Source organism: Coprinopsis cinerea, assembly GCF_000182895.1.
Source record: "Coprinopsis cinerea okayama7#130 chromosome 5 map unlocalized cont3.5, whole genome shotgun sequence".
Taxonomy (NCBI): Eukaryota; Fungi; Basidiomycota; class Agaricomycetes; order Agaricales; family Psathyrellaceae; genus Coprinopsis; species Coprinopsis cinerea.
Window position 1 is genome coordinate 1,158,967 of NW_003307540.1, and position 13,182 is coordinate 1,172,148.

At 50.9% G+C, this 13,182-nt stretch overlaps 7 protein-coding genes across 7 annotated transcripts; 5 read left to right on the forward strand and 2 right to left on the reverse strand.

Moving 5' to 3' along the window:
- Positions 1-372: 372 nt before the first annotated feature.
- Positions 373-4,463, forward strand: CC1G_00124 (valine-tRNA ligase; the record flags this gene model as incomplete). Its single annotated transcript, XM_001836936.1, has 17 exons — positions 373-538; positions 597-758; positions 810-1,029; positions 1,082-1,328; positions 1,380-1,499; positions 1,556-1,670; positions 1,723-1,811; positions 1,867-2,088; positions 2,140-2,243; positions 2,303-2,384; positions 2,439-2,597; positions 2,649-3,326; positions 3,379-3,534; positions 3,586-3,789; positions 3,846-3,957; positions 4,011-4,339; positions 4,392-4,463. The coding sequence occupies 17 exons, from the start codon at positions 373-375 to the stop codon at positions 4,461-4,463; spliced, it is 3,237 nt and encodes a 1,078-aa protein (XP_001836988.1).
- A 210-nt stretch (positions 4,464-4,673) lies between these two features.
- On the forward strand, positions 4,674-5,527 carry CC1G_00125 (dUTP pyrophosphatase; the record flags this gene model as incomplete). The annotated part of the gene is made up of 5 exons (XM_001836937.2): positions 4,674-4,849; positions 4,914-5,023; positions 5,079-5,180; positions 5,231-5,301; positions 5,358-5,527. The coding sequence occupies 5 exons, from the start codon at positions 4,674-4,676 to the stop codon at positions 5,439-5,441; spliced, it is 543 nt and encodes a 180-aa protein (XP_001836989.1). The 3' UTR covers positions 5,442-5,527.
- Positions 5,528-5,538: 11 nt separating this feature from the next.
- On the reverse strand, positions 5,539-6,030 carry CC1G_00126 (hypothetical protein; the record flags this gene model as incomplete). The annotated part of the gene is made up of 1 exon (XM_001836938.1): positions 5,539-6,030. The coding sequence occupies one exon, from the start codon at positions 6,028-6,030 to the stop codon at positions 5,539-5,541; it is 492 nt and encodes a 163-aa protein (XP_001836990.1).
- Positions 6,031-6,204: 174 nt separating this feature from the next.
- CC1G_00127 (hypothetical protein) lies at positions 6,205-6,606 on the forward strand (the record flags this gene model as incomplete). The annotated part of the gene is made up of 2 exons (XM_001836939.1): positions 6,205-6,475; positions 6,533-6,606. 2 exons carry the CDS (start codon positions 6,205-6,207, stop codon positions 6,604-6,606), a joined length of 345 nt encoding a protein of 114 aa, XP_001836991.1.
- Positions 6,607-6,790: 184 nt separating this feature from the next.
- CC1G_00128 (metalloprotease) lies at positions 6,791-7,970 on the reverse strand (the record flags this gene model as incomplete). The annotated part of the gene is made up of 7 exons (XM_001836940.2): positions 6,791-6,897; positions 6,947-7,112; positions 7,169-7,224; positions 7,276-7,361; positions 7,411-7,611; positions 7,667-7,849; positions 7,909-7,970. The coding sequence occupies 7 exons, from the start codon at positions 7,968-7,970 to the stop codon at positions 6,791-6,793; spliced, it is 861 nt and encodes a 286-aa protein (XP_001836992.2).
- An 848-nt stretch (positions 7,971-8,818) lies between these two features.
- On the forward strand, positions 8,819-11,147 carry CC1G_00129 (glycerol transporter; the record flags this gene model as incomplete). The annotated part of the gene is made up of 11 exons (XM_001836941.2): positions 8,819-9,110; positions 9,167-9,234; positions 9,300-9,662; positions 9,717-9,836; positions 9,889-10,041; positions 10,098-10,295; positions 10,349-10,497; positions 10,558-10,732; positions 10,788-10,935; positions 10,986-11,052; positions 11,108-11,147. The coding sequence occupies 11 exons, from the start codon at positions 8,819-8,821 to the stop codon at positions 11,145-11,147; spliced, it is 1,773 nt and encodes a 590-aa protein (XP_001836993.2).
- Positions 11,148-11,431: 284 nt separating this feature from the next.
- On the forward strand, positions 11,432-13,127 carry CC1G_00130 (hypothetical protein; the record flags this gene model as incomplete). Its single annotated transcript, XM_001836942.2, has 6 exons — positions 11,432-11,621; positions 11,685-11,698; positions 11,755-11,818; positions 11,872-11,944; positions 11,993-12,086; positions 12,136-13,127. The coding sequence occupies exons 1-6, from the start codon at positions 11,512-11,514 to the stop codon at positions 13,125-13,127; spliced, it is 1,347 nt and encodes a 448-aa protein (XP_001836994.2). The 5' UTR covers positions 11,432-11,511.
- Positions 13,128-13,182: the final 55 nt, after the last annotated feature.

Genomic DNA, 13,182 nt, shown 5'->3' on the forward strand with positions numbered 1-13,182 from the left:
GCCCGGTCGACGTCGACACGGACCTCTTCCGATGGTATTTCTGTTCACTTGCGGCCCTTGACCCTGGGTATCGAAAACATCGGGAGATCCCAGGGTATACGCCACGAACAGTAGCAGCCATTGCTAGTAGGAATAGATTAGATTAGATGTGCTGTTAGATCAAGTGTTATCTTATCAATCGAGTCAAGAAGAGGACCGGAGCTAGCCGAGGTTCTGCACGATCGACCTCTAATAATCCGATATTTTGGGCGGATGGGGATTCTGCCTCTCTATCGATCTGTGTCCGCTGCCCTAACGCGTCAAAAACGTCCATTGGATCAGATACAGAGATACCCTAGACATTTACAAAATCGACAGCCCTTTCGTCGCATAATGTCTGCTCCATCGACAGACCCAACCCTCGTCAAGGAGTCCACCGCCGCCGTCTCCTCCTCCAATGAGGATCCAAACTCGGCCGCAACCCCTGCAGCTACTTCTGGAGCAGCAACTCCCAAGTCTTCCGGAAACAATACACCTGACCCAAACTCAAAAAGCGCAGGTGAGCACAATTTGCAGTTCTGGACGACCGCTGGTTTCTGATGGCCTTCCGCGCTTAGCCAAGAAGGAAGCAAAGCGACTCGAGAAAGAGGCAAAACTCGCAGCAAAGGCGCTGAAAAATGCTGCGTCAGGCACTACTGCAAAGAAGCCCAAGGCAGAGAAGGAGAAGAAGGAGGAAGAGGCTCCGTTCGTCAATGACACACCGCCGGGAGACAAGAAGGGTATGTTGCCAGCGCCATAGCCCTGGAATTCAGTTGACAATGCCTCTTTAGATACCTCAAAGCCTATGGCAGCCGGCTATAACCCAATTGCCGTAGAAGCCGCCTGGTACGACTGGTGGGTCGCCCAAGGGTTCTTCAAGCCGACACTTGGCCCAGACGGGAAGCCAAAAGGAGACGTGTTCGTTATCCCAGCACCTCCTCCGAACGTCACTGGCAGTCTGCATATCGGCCATGCCCTCACTGTCGCTATCCAAGATACCCTCGTCCGATGGTACGTGGCAATGGAACTCTTGACGTCACGACAAGCTAAAAGTCGCGTCTAGGAATCGTATGCTTGGAAAGTCCACCCTGTTCGTTCCCGGATTCGACCACGCCGGTATCTCAACTCAAAGCGTCGTCGAGAAGCGACTTTACAAGACCACTGGCAAGACTCGACATGACCTCGGTCGCGAAAAGTTCTTGGAGACCGTCATGGACTGGAAGAACGAATACCAGGACCGCATCACCAAGCAATTGCACCGACTTGGAGGGAGTTATGACTGGGATCGAGCTGCGTTCACCATGGACGAGGTGAGTTCTGGCACGTTACGAAATTATGTCCTTGTTCTCAAAGTCCGTTAGAAATTGTCCAAAGCCGTCATCGAGACTTTCTGCAAACTCCACGAAGACGGTATTCTTTACAGGGCAAACCGACTTGTCAACTGGTGTGTCAAGCTCAACACTACCCTCTCCAATCTCGAGGTTTGTACTTTCTCTATCTTTGAAACTGCAATTATAATGGGTCATATCAATTACAGGTAGACCAGAAGCAATTGACCGGTCGCACCCTCCTCAATGTTCCTGGCTATGATCCCAAAGAACGATTCGAATTCGGTGTCATCACCAGCTTCGCCTATCCCATCGAAAACTCTGGTCTGTCGAGTCACCCTTTGCGCCCCATTATATTCATTGACGCTTGCCTCAGACGAAAAGATTATTATTGCTACCACTCGTCCCGAGACCATGCTAGGTGATACCGCCGTTGCTGTCCATCCCGACGACCCCAGATACAAGGTGTGCCATCCCGCCTTCGTTTTGATAACGTCCAATTTACCTACAAACCATACAGCATCTCCATGGAAAATACGTTGTCCATCCTTTTGTCAATCGACGCATCCCTATCATCACAGACTCCATCGTCGTCGACATGGAATTCGGTACTGGTGCCGTCAAGATCACCCCTGCACACGACCCCAACGATTACGAAGCTGGTCAACGACACAATCTCGAGTTTATCAACATCTTGAACGACGATGGAACTCTCAACGACAATGCTGGCGAATTGTTCAAGGTATGGGAACGAACAGTTTGCGAGGTTACAGAACTGACAACAGGCGGCTAGGGCATGAAACGATTCCATGCCAGGAATAAGGTTGTCGAGCTCTTGAAGGAACGTGGTCTCTATGTCGAGACCAAGGACAACCCTATGCAAATCCCTATCTGCAGGTTGGTGGAAAACGGTCTCCCTTCCCGTAGAGATTCGAGAACTCATTCACTCCTCTCAGCAAATCCGGGGACGTTATCGAGCCTATCTTGAAGCCTCAGTGGTGGGTGAACTGCAAGCCTCTTGCAGAGGAAGCTATCAAGGTGAGTTGCCGTGTGCTAAACGCGATGAATCCTCTAATGCCATTATCAATATAGCGCACCCGAGCTGGTGAACTCGTTATCCAACCCAAGACCTCTGAAAATGAATGGTACCGATGGTTGGAGAATATCCAGGATTGGTGTATCTCTCGTCAATTGTGGTGGGGTCACCGTTGCCCTGCATACTTTGTCAACGTCGAGGGAGAAGAGCAAGATGTATGTGGACCTTATGTTTCTTCACAGACGTCCACTGATGATCCATTATAGCGCAATGCTGACAAGAACTGGGTCGTCGGCCGAACCAAGGACGAAGCCCTCGAACGCGCCAAAGTTATCGCCAACGGCAAGCCCTTCACCCTCGAACAAGACGAGGACGTCCTCGATACATGGTTCTCTTCTGGTCTCTGGCCCTTCTCCATCATGGGCTGGCCCGAGAAGACCTCCGACCTTCGCGATTTCTACCCCTCCTCAATCCTTGAAACTGGCTGGGACATTCTCTTCTTCTGGGTCGCACGTATGGTTCTCCTCGGTATCCACCTCACCGGACAGATGCCTTTCAAGGAGGTATACTGCCACGCCATGATTCGTGACGCCCATGGCAGGAAGATGAGCAAGAGCTTGGGCAACGTTATCGACCCTACAGATGTCATCACAGGTCTGCCTTTGGAGGAACTCCACAAGAAATTGCACGAGGGTAACTTGGACGAGAAGGAGATTGTTAAAGCCAAGGCTGGACAGAAGAAGGACTTCCCCAAGGGCATTCCTCAGTGTGGAACTGATGCGCTGAGGTTTGCGCTTTGCGCATATTCTGGCGGAGGAAGAGATATCAACTTGGAAATTCTTCGTGTGGAAGGATACCGCAAGTTCTGCAACAAGGTGTTCAATGCCACCAAGTTTGCTATGCTCAAGTTGGACGAGTCCTTCGTTCCCGAGCCCCTTGCCAAGGTATGGAGAACGATGTTTTCCATGATAAGTCAGGGCTAACCTGCGTTTGTAGCCAACGGGCAACGAGAGCTTGGTCGAGAAGTGGATCCTCCATAAGCTGAACGTCGCTGCTACTGAACTCAACAAGGCTCTTGCCGAGCGCAACTTCATGAATGCCACCAACGTTGCGTACAACTTCTGGCTATACGAGCTTTGTGACGTCTACATTGTCAGTGTACCCCGCCCTTCTCCATGGCTTTGTTACTGACACGGGCTGCAGGAAGCGATGAAACCCATGACCGACCCCAGCGCGCCTGCTTCCGTGCAGAAGTCTGCTCAACAGACCCTCTACACCTGCCTTGACTATGGTTTGCGCCTCCTTCATCCCTTCATGCCCTTCGTCACGGAGGAGCTCTGGCAACGATTGCCCCGAAGGCCGAACGACTCCACGCCTTCGATCACTATCGCATCTTTCCCTGTTTCTGTGGGTTTCCCTGGTACTTTTTAGGTAAAAAAGAGATCATGACCATGTTGCTTTAGGACAACGACTTTGTCTTTGACGAGGCTGTCAAGCAATTCGACCTTGTCTTCTCTACTCTCAAGGCTGGTCGTTCATTAGCCGCTTCTTACAACCTCCAGAACGAAATCCAATGTACGTCCCACAATTCATAGTGGTCCGTTTACTCTAACCATACGGTTATCTAGTCTTCATCCAAGTTTCATCAGACGCCGATGCCGCTCTGTTTGAATCTCAACTGGCCACCATCGTCACTTTGACCAAGGGAGGCAAGAGCGCCAAGGTTATCCGAGACGTCTCTGAGCTCCCCCCTGGCTGCGGCGGAAGTGTCGTCACTTCGACCGTTGCCATCCACACACTTGTTCGCGGCCTCGTCGATTTGGACGTCGAGATCGCCAAGTGTCAAAAGAAGCTCGACCTTGCCAACCTCAACTTGCAAAAGGTCGTCAAGGTTGAATCGCAGCCCGACTATAAGGAGACCGTCCCCGAGAATGTCAGGGTGGCCAACGAAGAAAAGGTGCGTTGTCCTCCTGGGTTTCTTGAAAATCGAAACTGAAGGAAGATTGCAGAGGAATACGCTCAACGCTGAGATCGCCACTCTGGAGCTGTCAAAGAAGATGTTTGAGAATCTCAAAGAGTAGATGGGTGTCATGTCATAGTAGAAATAATGTCGTTTTTAATGATCATATTCCTAAGTTCATCCAGTACCCATTTCGATTTGTGCATCCTGACCCTGAGAGAGCGGAGTTGACGCGTGCCATCAATTCACATATAAATGGATGATGCCTTGAGGACGCGTCTTGAACACCGTTTTTCTCATTCCTCTTCTACCCCTGGAACCACCCCTCTAGATGGAAGCCGCCGACGCACCCCAGCTCAAGAAACGAAGGATGTCTGAATCTGAGAGCGCCCAGAACGGGTCCTCTGCTGCAATTCCTGCTCCCAACCTGCTTGTCAAACGGCTTTCGGACAAAGCCAGGCTACCGACACGCGGCTCTGCACTCTCTGCTGGGTATGATCTCTACAGGTGGGTTCGAAAAGGCGCATTTTTTGAAGGGAGGACAGTGGTAACCAAAACCTTTTCATCGTAGTGCGGAACAGAAGATCATTCCTGCGCATGGAAAAGCTTTGGTGGACACCCAGCTCTCCATTGCTGTGCCGCCTGGCACTTATGGACGCGTTGCACCGCGTAGCGGGCTTGGTGCGCTTCAAACACGTTTTAACGCGTGTTTGGGATCTCATTCGCTTCGTGCTAGCTTCCAAATTCATGATCGATACTGGTGCTGGGGTCATTGATGCGGACTACCGTGGCACCGTCTTCGTTCTCCTCTTCAACCTTTCGGATAAAGACTTTGAAGGTAAATTTGTTGCTTTCTTCTAGCGGAATTGGATTCTAACTTGGGAATAGTGAACGAGGGCGACCGAATTGCGCAATTGATCATTGAACGAATCTATACACCTGAGGTCCAGGAAGTCGATGTACGTTTGACCGCTTTTCTTCGACGTGAAGTTTGCTTAATGTGCCCGCGTACTAGGATCTCGAAGAGACTGTCCGCGGGGCAGGCGGCTTCGGTTCCACTGGTGGACACGCCCTCCTAGTCAACCCTCCAACTGCATAAATCCTGCTTTAGAGCGCTGTGTCTCTCGTGTATCTAGACCCTTGCTGTAAGCTGTGCACCCAAATGTACAATTAATTCATCTACAATTCTTGCACACCTAATTGGCCGAAGTCCCCCTTGTACGATCTGACTCAACGACATAGTCTTCTCCGACTGTCCAAGACGCGTGCTTCAACAGCTCTCGTCCCTGTTCCCCATGGAGGGCCCTTTGCTCCTCAGGATTTCCGTACAACTTCCTATCCAAATCCTCCCCTTCCAACCCAGCCTGCACCTTGACACCGTCCGTGTTCACCAACTTGACCGCCTCCACCAATCGAATCATCTCTTCGAGCTCTTTGGTAACTTTTGCATGAGCTTCTGTCCCTTCTTTGGGTGGTACCAGTGCAGAGAGGTCGTACAGTTTCTTCAGTGTTTCAGGTGCGATCTTTGGCGAAGGGTATGACGAGAGAAAGGCGTGGACCGACCAGGTTGGCTTGAGCGGGATGCCGAGTTCGTCTGTCTGAGCAGGTTTGGCCGAGAGTTGGCGGGAGAGCGCCACGCGTATTCGTAGATTATGTGTGCATCTTGGTAGTTGTCTCAGGCAGAGCATTCGGACGAAATGGTTTGGGTACTAGTATAGGTCACTCATGGCTGCCTTGGAATCACTAACCAAATCGGAATTTGAATTGGTTGAAGTCCGCCATCAGCTTGGCAGACTTCGCCGAGGCGCGTTCCGAGTCGACTTTCAAGTTACAGCGAACTCCTTGGTTCCAACGCGCCTGCCATGTTCGCCTCACTCGCCCGCGCCTCTGCGCCCTCAGTGGCCGAATCAATACAAAGACTTCTCCCCAAACAGCTTCCCCCTTCGCTCTCGCCAAAATCCGGAAACCTTTATGAAGTCCTGTCCCGAACACCAACAGGCGGCGTTGGCAAAAAAGTCTACCAAACTCGCTGGCGACAGAAAGACATTAAGGACTCGTATTGGGTGGTTACGAGGTCGAAATTCAAATGTGATGGTCAGCATGGAAAGGCCTGGGGCGTGCTTTATTGGAAAGGTGAGTATAAGGATGTTGTGCCCGTCACTGTCGGTTCTGAAGCTCGTGTCCCAATAGGCAAGCAAGTGAGCCCCAAGGAGGAGGTCATTCGTGGAGGCTTGAAGTATTCGTGGAAGGAAGGCAGCTCCTAAGCTTTCCATACTTACTTATGTGAGTTTACACTGCAGTATCTTGGAAATCCAGCTAAATAATTCTATAGTAGATGTGTACTTTAATCGTGCTTAATTTGGAGACCACAATCCATCCCGTATATCTTTTTCCATCTTTCAGGAAAGCGCTGTCATACCGACGTTCTTCTGCCCCGGAAACTTGGCGTCAGAACTTGAAGCCTCGATATGTTGCCAGCTGTTCTTTCATTCGCTTGGTCTGGCCTAGTGTGAATTCCTCCATGCAAGAATCGACGGAATAGTCCATGTAATTGTCTGGAACCTTGTCAGAAAAGGGGAACATCCTCTTGGAAGTTGTACTCACGGATAGGGTCAGGTCCATCCCCAGGGCAAGTATCTCGGCCAATGGGACAACCACGCGAAGGAGACTCTTCCGGCGGCGTATCGTCGACATAGTCGCCATCTCCTTCGCAGCCCCCTTGGAAGGTATGGTATAATCCGAACCAATGACCGGCTTCGTGAGTCAACGTCTGTTGAGACATATGTAGTGAGTATGATCTTTATCCATGCGCTCTTGAACACTGACCTGACCACCGTTATAGTTTGTCATACTTCCACCGGGAAGGGATGAGTATAAAATCACTGTTCAAGCATGTCAATGAACAGGCACGCGTGTCCATACTCTCGACGAACCTACGCCGTCGTCCCATGGTTTCGAGCTGTAGTCCACCGGGAAGGTAGCATAACCCAGGAGGAAGTTATTATGTTCTGCGCCAAAGCTGACAAGTTCTTCAGTATGAGGGCAAGGCAAACCGGCAGAAAGCTGACCCGACGGTGTAGACGTTGAGATCCTGTACCCCTCCCACGCGAAGAGAGGCTTTGACTTCATCTTGGATGGCTTGGTCGGGACCTAAATCTCTGAAGGCTTTCTCGTTGATGATACGATTGACTTTCTCGAGTTTGAAGACAAAGCCGGTGGACGCGTAGTCGTGATTCAAAACGTCTATCTGGGCTTGAATTTGGGAATCTCTGTTCTACTGTTGAGTGGGTTTCATTATGAGATCCGAATAATGGTTTAACTCACGGAATCCATCCACCAGGAAGTGTCTCATTCGCGGCTATGACATGGAAATAGACTTTGATTGTCGTCTCTGGGGTGTGGATGCGTCCTTGTTGAAGCACAGGGACCTTATGGGATGCAAAGTGGCTCTCTGCTGCTACAACCGCGTCCTGGTCGATGACGGTTCCGCAAGAGAATTCCAGGCTCCTTCAACTGCCCGTCAGAAAGCAAAGAATAAGACCGTGGGCGCAGCATGAGTGACATACCGCCCTGCAACCACCTGGAAGACCGTCGAACCTAGAGCCAGCAAGTACACGGGTAGTAACATGGTGGTCTATCAAGGCACCTTGACATCCTGGACCTCGCTATTTGAAGTTTTGTGGATGCAAAGCCGGGCGTAACGCACGTCCGGCTGCCTGGGTCTCCCATGGTTTTGAAGGAGGCTTTAGGGCGCTACACATGCTCTGGATGATGGGATGGTGGTACGGAGAGTTGTTTTTTACTGGTCGGTTCTCTCAATGGTCAATATAGTTCCCAGTCATTCCCCGGCATTGCTGAGAGGGCGGGGATTAAGCCTACTTCTGGGGCTATGGGGAGGAACTTGGACGTCAGTGGGACAGAAGGCCTGGGAGAATCGAGTGGATATGGGGAGAAGTGCTGGGAAGAGGGGATGACTATGAGAACATCGGAGAAATAGCTTCTCTTTCGAAAGGTACCGTTGGGGCCGCCTAATAATCATCAGGGCCCTCAAGCAAGGAACAAGGAGGTAAAAGTGATCTGCTGACTTGGTGGATCTGCGTGGTTCTCGCCTGTTTGTTTGCAATACGTACTGGGCACTCGCGCACGTTAGGCGCCCAAGGGGCGAGCGACTGAATGTCGCCGACATTTGGCATGATGTCAATATTTCCAACTACCGTTCCTCCTCGCCCATTTCAAATGTCTCCTTCAGTCGGTTAGAAAGTATCTATCTGAACGTAACACCACTACTGGGCTTCTGACAATTTCTGACCATGAAAGGAGGAAGAGTCAAGGTAGGACGATCCATCACTATTCCCACGGCTGCTTTTGGCTCTTGGCCACGTCGCGAATTGCAACCACTGCAACCTTCTTTCCTCTTCAAACATAACTCGAGGCCCATGTGGGCTCAGCTCCAAGGACTCTAAAATCCTGCTTGCTATGAGCATCAAACAAGACGACACTCATTTGCCATTATACTCGCCAAAGAATCCGGATCCGACGCGCCCAACCACAACTGCTACATTAGAACCCGACCTTAAACCCCGCAAAACCATGCGAATCGTCGATCTGACGGTTCATATACCCACTGGCAAGAAACCGCTTACTTCGACATCGAACAAGGATGCTTTACCCCGTCCAAGATGGAAAACACTAGAATTCAAGATTTACTACTTAATTGCGGTCATCGTAATACCCATCATGGTCTGGATACCCATTGCTGCAAGTTCACGTATGTTATCGCTACGCGTTTAGGCCCGAGCCTTGGTTAATTGGCTTACACGATAGGTGAACTGCCTAACTATCGACATTACGAACACCGGTTGACGCGAGGATGGCTGTTTGGGAGGGAATTTGTGAGTTGCGGGTGTTATTCGATTCTGACCCCGGGTGTCCAACTCCTGTCTTTCATATTCTCTAGGACAACAGCGACCATCAATATCGGTCTTTCCGAGGCAATCTACTCTATCTGGTTCTGGCTTCCGTTGGTTATCTCTTCGCCAAGTTCATTCGGTCCATATTCCAGAGGGACAAAACTCAGGGCTACCTTCCAGCCATCCCCTTCAATGTGGTGTTCTCCTTGCTGATGATCGTTGCGTTGCATGGAGTCAACTCTCTCAAAATCCTCACCATACTCACCGCGAATTATTTCATCGCGAAGAAGTGCAAAGGCTCGAAACTGGGACCTTTGCTCACTTGGGTTTTCAATGGAGCTGTCCTCTTCGCTAATGAGCTGAGCCATGGATATCGCTTTGGCGCTGTCTCAGCTTCCCTTGCACATTTGGTTCGTTCCTACTAGACTCTACCGAACGTCCGGTCGTAACTGTGTTGGCTGCAGGATCACGCTTTCCAAGGAATCTACCCTCGGTGGTATATCATCTTCAACATTACCATGTTGCGGTTAATCTCTTTCAATATGGATTTCTATTGGGCTTCCAATCAGATAGAGCGTGTACCGGTGGGTAGCTTTAGCGCTCGAATTTTCTGCCTCTCGCTTATCCCTCATCTAGGGAGCTGATGTCGCCACCATGAACGACAAACAACGAACAGACCTCCCGCATCCTCAAATAACCTACTCGTACATGAACTATCTTGCATACGTTCTCTATCCCCCGCTCTATATTGCCGGGCCTATAATGACTTTTAATGACTTCATGTGGCAGGTGCGAACATCGCAGTGGGCTGCTTTTTCCGTGACTGACTGGTGTGTGTTCTGTAGCACCGTCGACCCATTGTCGTCGAGTTACAATCCACATTGAGATATCTCATACGCTTCCTGATCTCGTTCCTCACTATGGAGTTCATTCTCCACTTCATGTATGTTGTGGCTATCAAGGATGAAAACGCCTGGCAAGGCTTTACTCCAGGGCAAATCAGCTTGATTGGTTTCTGGAACCTGATCATTGTCTGGCTCAAGGTCGGCTCTTCCATTTGGTTTTTCGACCAGAACTGACCAAACATCACATACAGCTCCTCATCCCATGGCGTTTCTTCCGTTTATGGGCCATGATGGACGGAATCCTCGCTCCTGAAAACATGGTTCGTTGTATGGCCAACAACTACTCCACGATGGGATTCTGGAGAAGTTGGCATCGCAGTTACAATCTCTGGATTATTCGGTCAGTCATTTTTTGCGTCTCTCTGAGTCTCGCCGGGACTGATGCTTTCTCTTTTGCCAGCTACATCTACATCCCTCTCGGTGGTTCCAAAAACGTGATCCTGAACACCCTTCTTGTTTTCTCGTTCGTTGCCTTGTGGCACGACTTGACATTCCGACTACTGGCCTGGGGCTGGCTCATCAGCTTGTTCATTATCCCTGAACTCCTGGCGACATACCTTTTGCCCAAGTCGAAGGTCCGTCTCGATTCGTGCAATCTTGTCCGCATACAAAGGGCTTACATCCCTGTAGTTTGGCATACAACCGTGGTATCGCCATGTCTGCGCTATTGGAGGAGTCCTCAATATCCTGATGATGATGGCGGCCAACTTGATCGGCTTCGTGATTGGGACCAATGGAATCAAGTTCTTCGTGTCGCAGCTCTTTGGAACATTCGAAGGTGTGCGGTGCACTAGGCGCGTTGGTGTAAAATTAATTCGGCGGTTGCAGGTCTTCGGTTCCTTGTCTTTGCCTGTGCAATCCTGTTTGTTGGAGTACAACTCATGTTCGAATATCGGTGCGTTTCCAACCACTGGTGCAATCTCGCGACTTGGTTCTCACAGTCCCCCTAGCGAGGAAGAGATGCGAAATGGGATTTATAGGAGATGCTGAGGTGGTGGCTGTTTTAAATTACTGGGATTTGGCTATATCTGCTGTTAACCTATCAACGAGGGAGAATTTGAAAATGGAATTGAAGGTAGTAGTGAGGACAACGTGAAGGTTTCAAAAATTTGAAAGTGGTGAAGAGACGCGCCTCGGGACCGCGTCGGTTCGGCTTGGCACTGCCGGATTTCACGTGTGGACTGTGCGAGGATCGGCCGCTACGGCAATTCACCTGAGCTTTGCCAGTGCAAGCTTGCTCTCTCGCGTTCCCCCTTCTCGAGCTGGTACACTGCCTGACCTCTGTATTCAACGAAGGCCTACAGACCTGTTACTCTGATATATCCCTTTTCCGGACCTACCGTTTCGGACGACAATGGCCACGCACGAGCTAATAGACGCCCAGTTTGATCGTGCTGTACAAATCGTCCAGAGTTTACCCAAGACTGGTCCTATACAGACCGACTATGAGGAGAAACTTCAAATGTATAGGTGAGTCCTCGCATGTTAACGGAACGAGGGAACTGTAACTAATGCCTGGAATGACAGCTTGTACAAGCAAGGTATCTCGTCGTGGTTTGAACAGCATTGCGAGATGGGTGCTGAGTCTGCCGTTTAGCTACGGTGGGGAACGTCCAACCGCCTCGACCGGGAATATTTGATATGTTGGGACGAGCAAAATGGTGCGTGCGCTCTTTGCTATCCCAACGGGAACGGTGCTGAACCATGGCGCTAGGGATGCGTGGGCCAAACACAAAGACTTGGACTCGTACGAGGCCAAATGGCTCTATGTCGAGGCACTCCTCAAGGTTCGAAACCGTCCTCTGCAATCAACTCGAATTCTCATCACAGTTTAGGTCTTGAGGCGGTACTCAGATAGGACAATTGCAAGGGACCTCGTTCAGGAGCTGGAGTCTTATGGTGGCGACCCATCGAACCTCGTTCTCAGCCGTGAGCTTCGCTCTTTTACCTTATCTTACGTCCTCTCACACTGGACCAGACACCTTCTCCAAGTCCCCTGGATCAGAGACCAGCGGTACAACTGACTCGGAAGTGGGGGACATGCACACTGGACAGCCCCAGATTCATTGGCGACTTGGTCAACCCCATGCTTCTCAGGACGAAGAGGAAGAAACAGGGTCTGAAGAAGACGAGACAGACGACGAAGCACGAGACCTTCCTCCTTCCAGAACACCCATCCACTACGACCACAACCGGCCCCAGTCTTCCCACTCTGTACATCGATACAGAACACCTGCTGGGTCGTTGCTAATGGGGACACCGCCGGCCGAGCACCAACGGGTTCCTCATGCTCAACCCTTACCTGGCTTTGAAACCACCTCAGCCTTTGCAACTCCACCTCCCCCGACTCACGCACCATTTCCTCACCCACAGCCGCCCTCACACGGATCATACCCTGAAACCATCCGAGAGCGAGAACCTTTACATTCACCACAAACCACATACCCATATCGCCCTGGGCAATACGGCCCTTCAAGGCCAGCCTCCCGGCCCACTCTCGAACGAGCTATCGAGAATGTGCAAGCACATCTTGCCGCCCTGAACGAACGTGTTGAGAACGTCGAAACACGCCTCATCTCTAGGTCGCATCCTTCTATTAGCCCTAAGGGAGGCAACTCGCCTCGGTGGTTTGGCGGGGCCGGGTCGCCTGCTGGCGGGCGGGGGCCCCACTGGGATATCGAAGAACTTGGATTGTGGTCTTCAGTTTTGGTGCCCCTATCCAGAGGGCTTGAACGCGTGCGCGAATGGGCAGTGTTCTTCGCCAGGGATGAAAACCGCTCGCCTGCGATGATTATTGTTCGGAGGCTATGCCTGGACGTTTCGTTCCTCGTGGTAGTCGTCGCTATAATCGGTTCGTTATGGAGAAGGAGTGGGGTGAGGAGACGAGAGATCCGCGCTGCTCTAGGTGTCCTCTGGAGGGCACTTATTGGCTCTAAGCCACCGCGAGCAATGGCAGAGAAGGGTATCTAGTCGTAGGTCTTGTCCAAGGTTGGCACTCTAAATTATGGGTTTATTTCTATCCGAA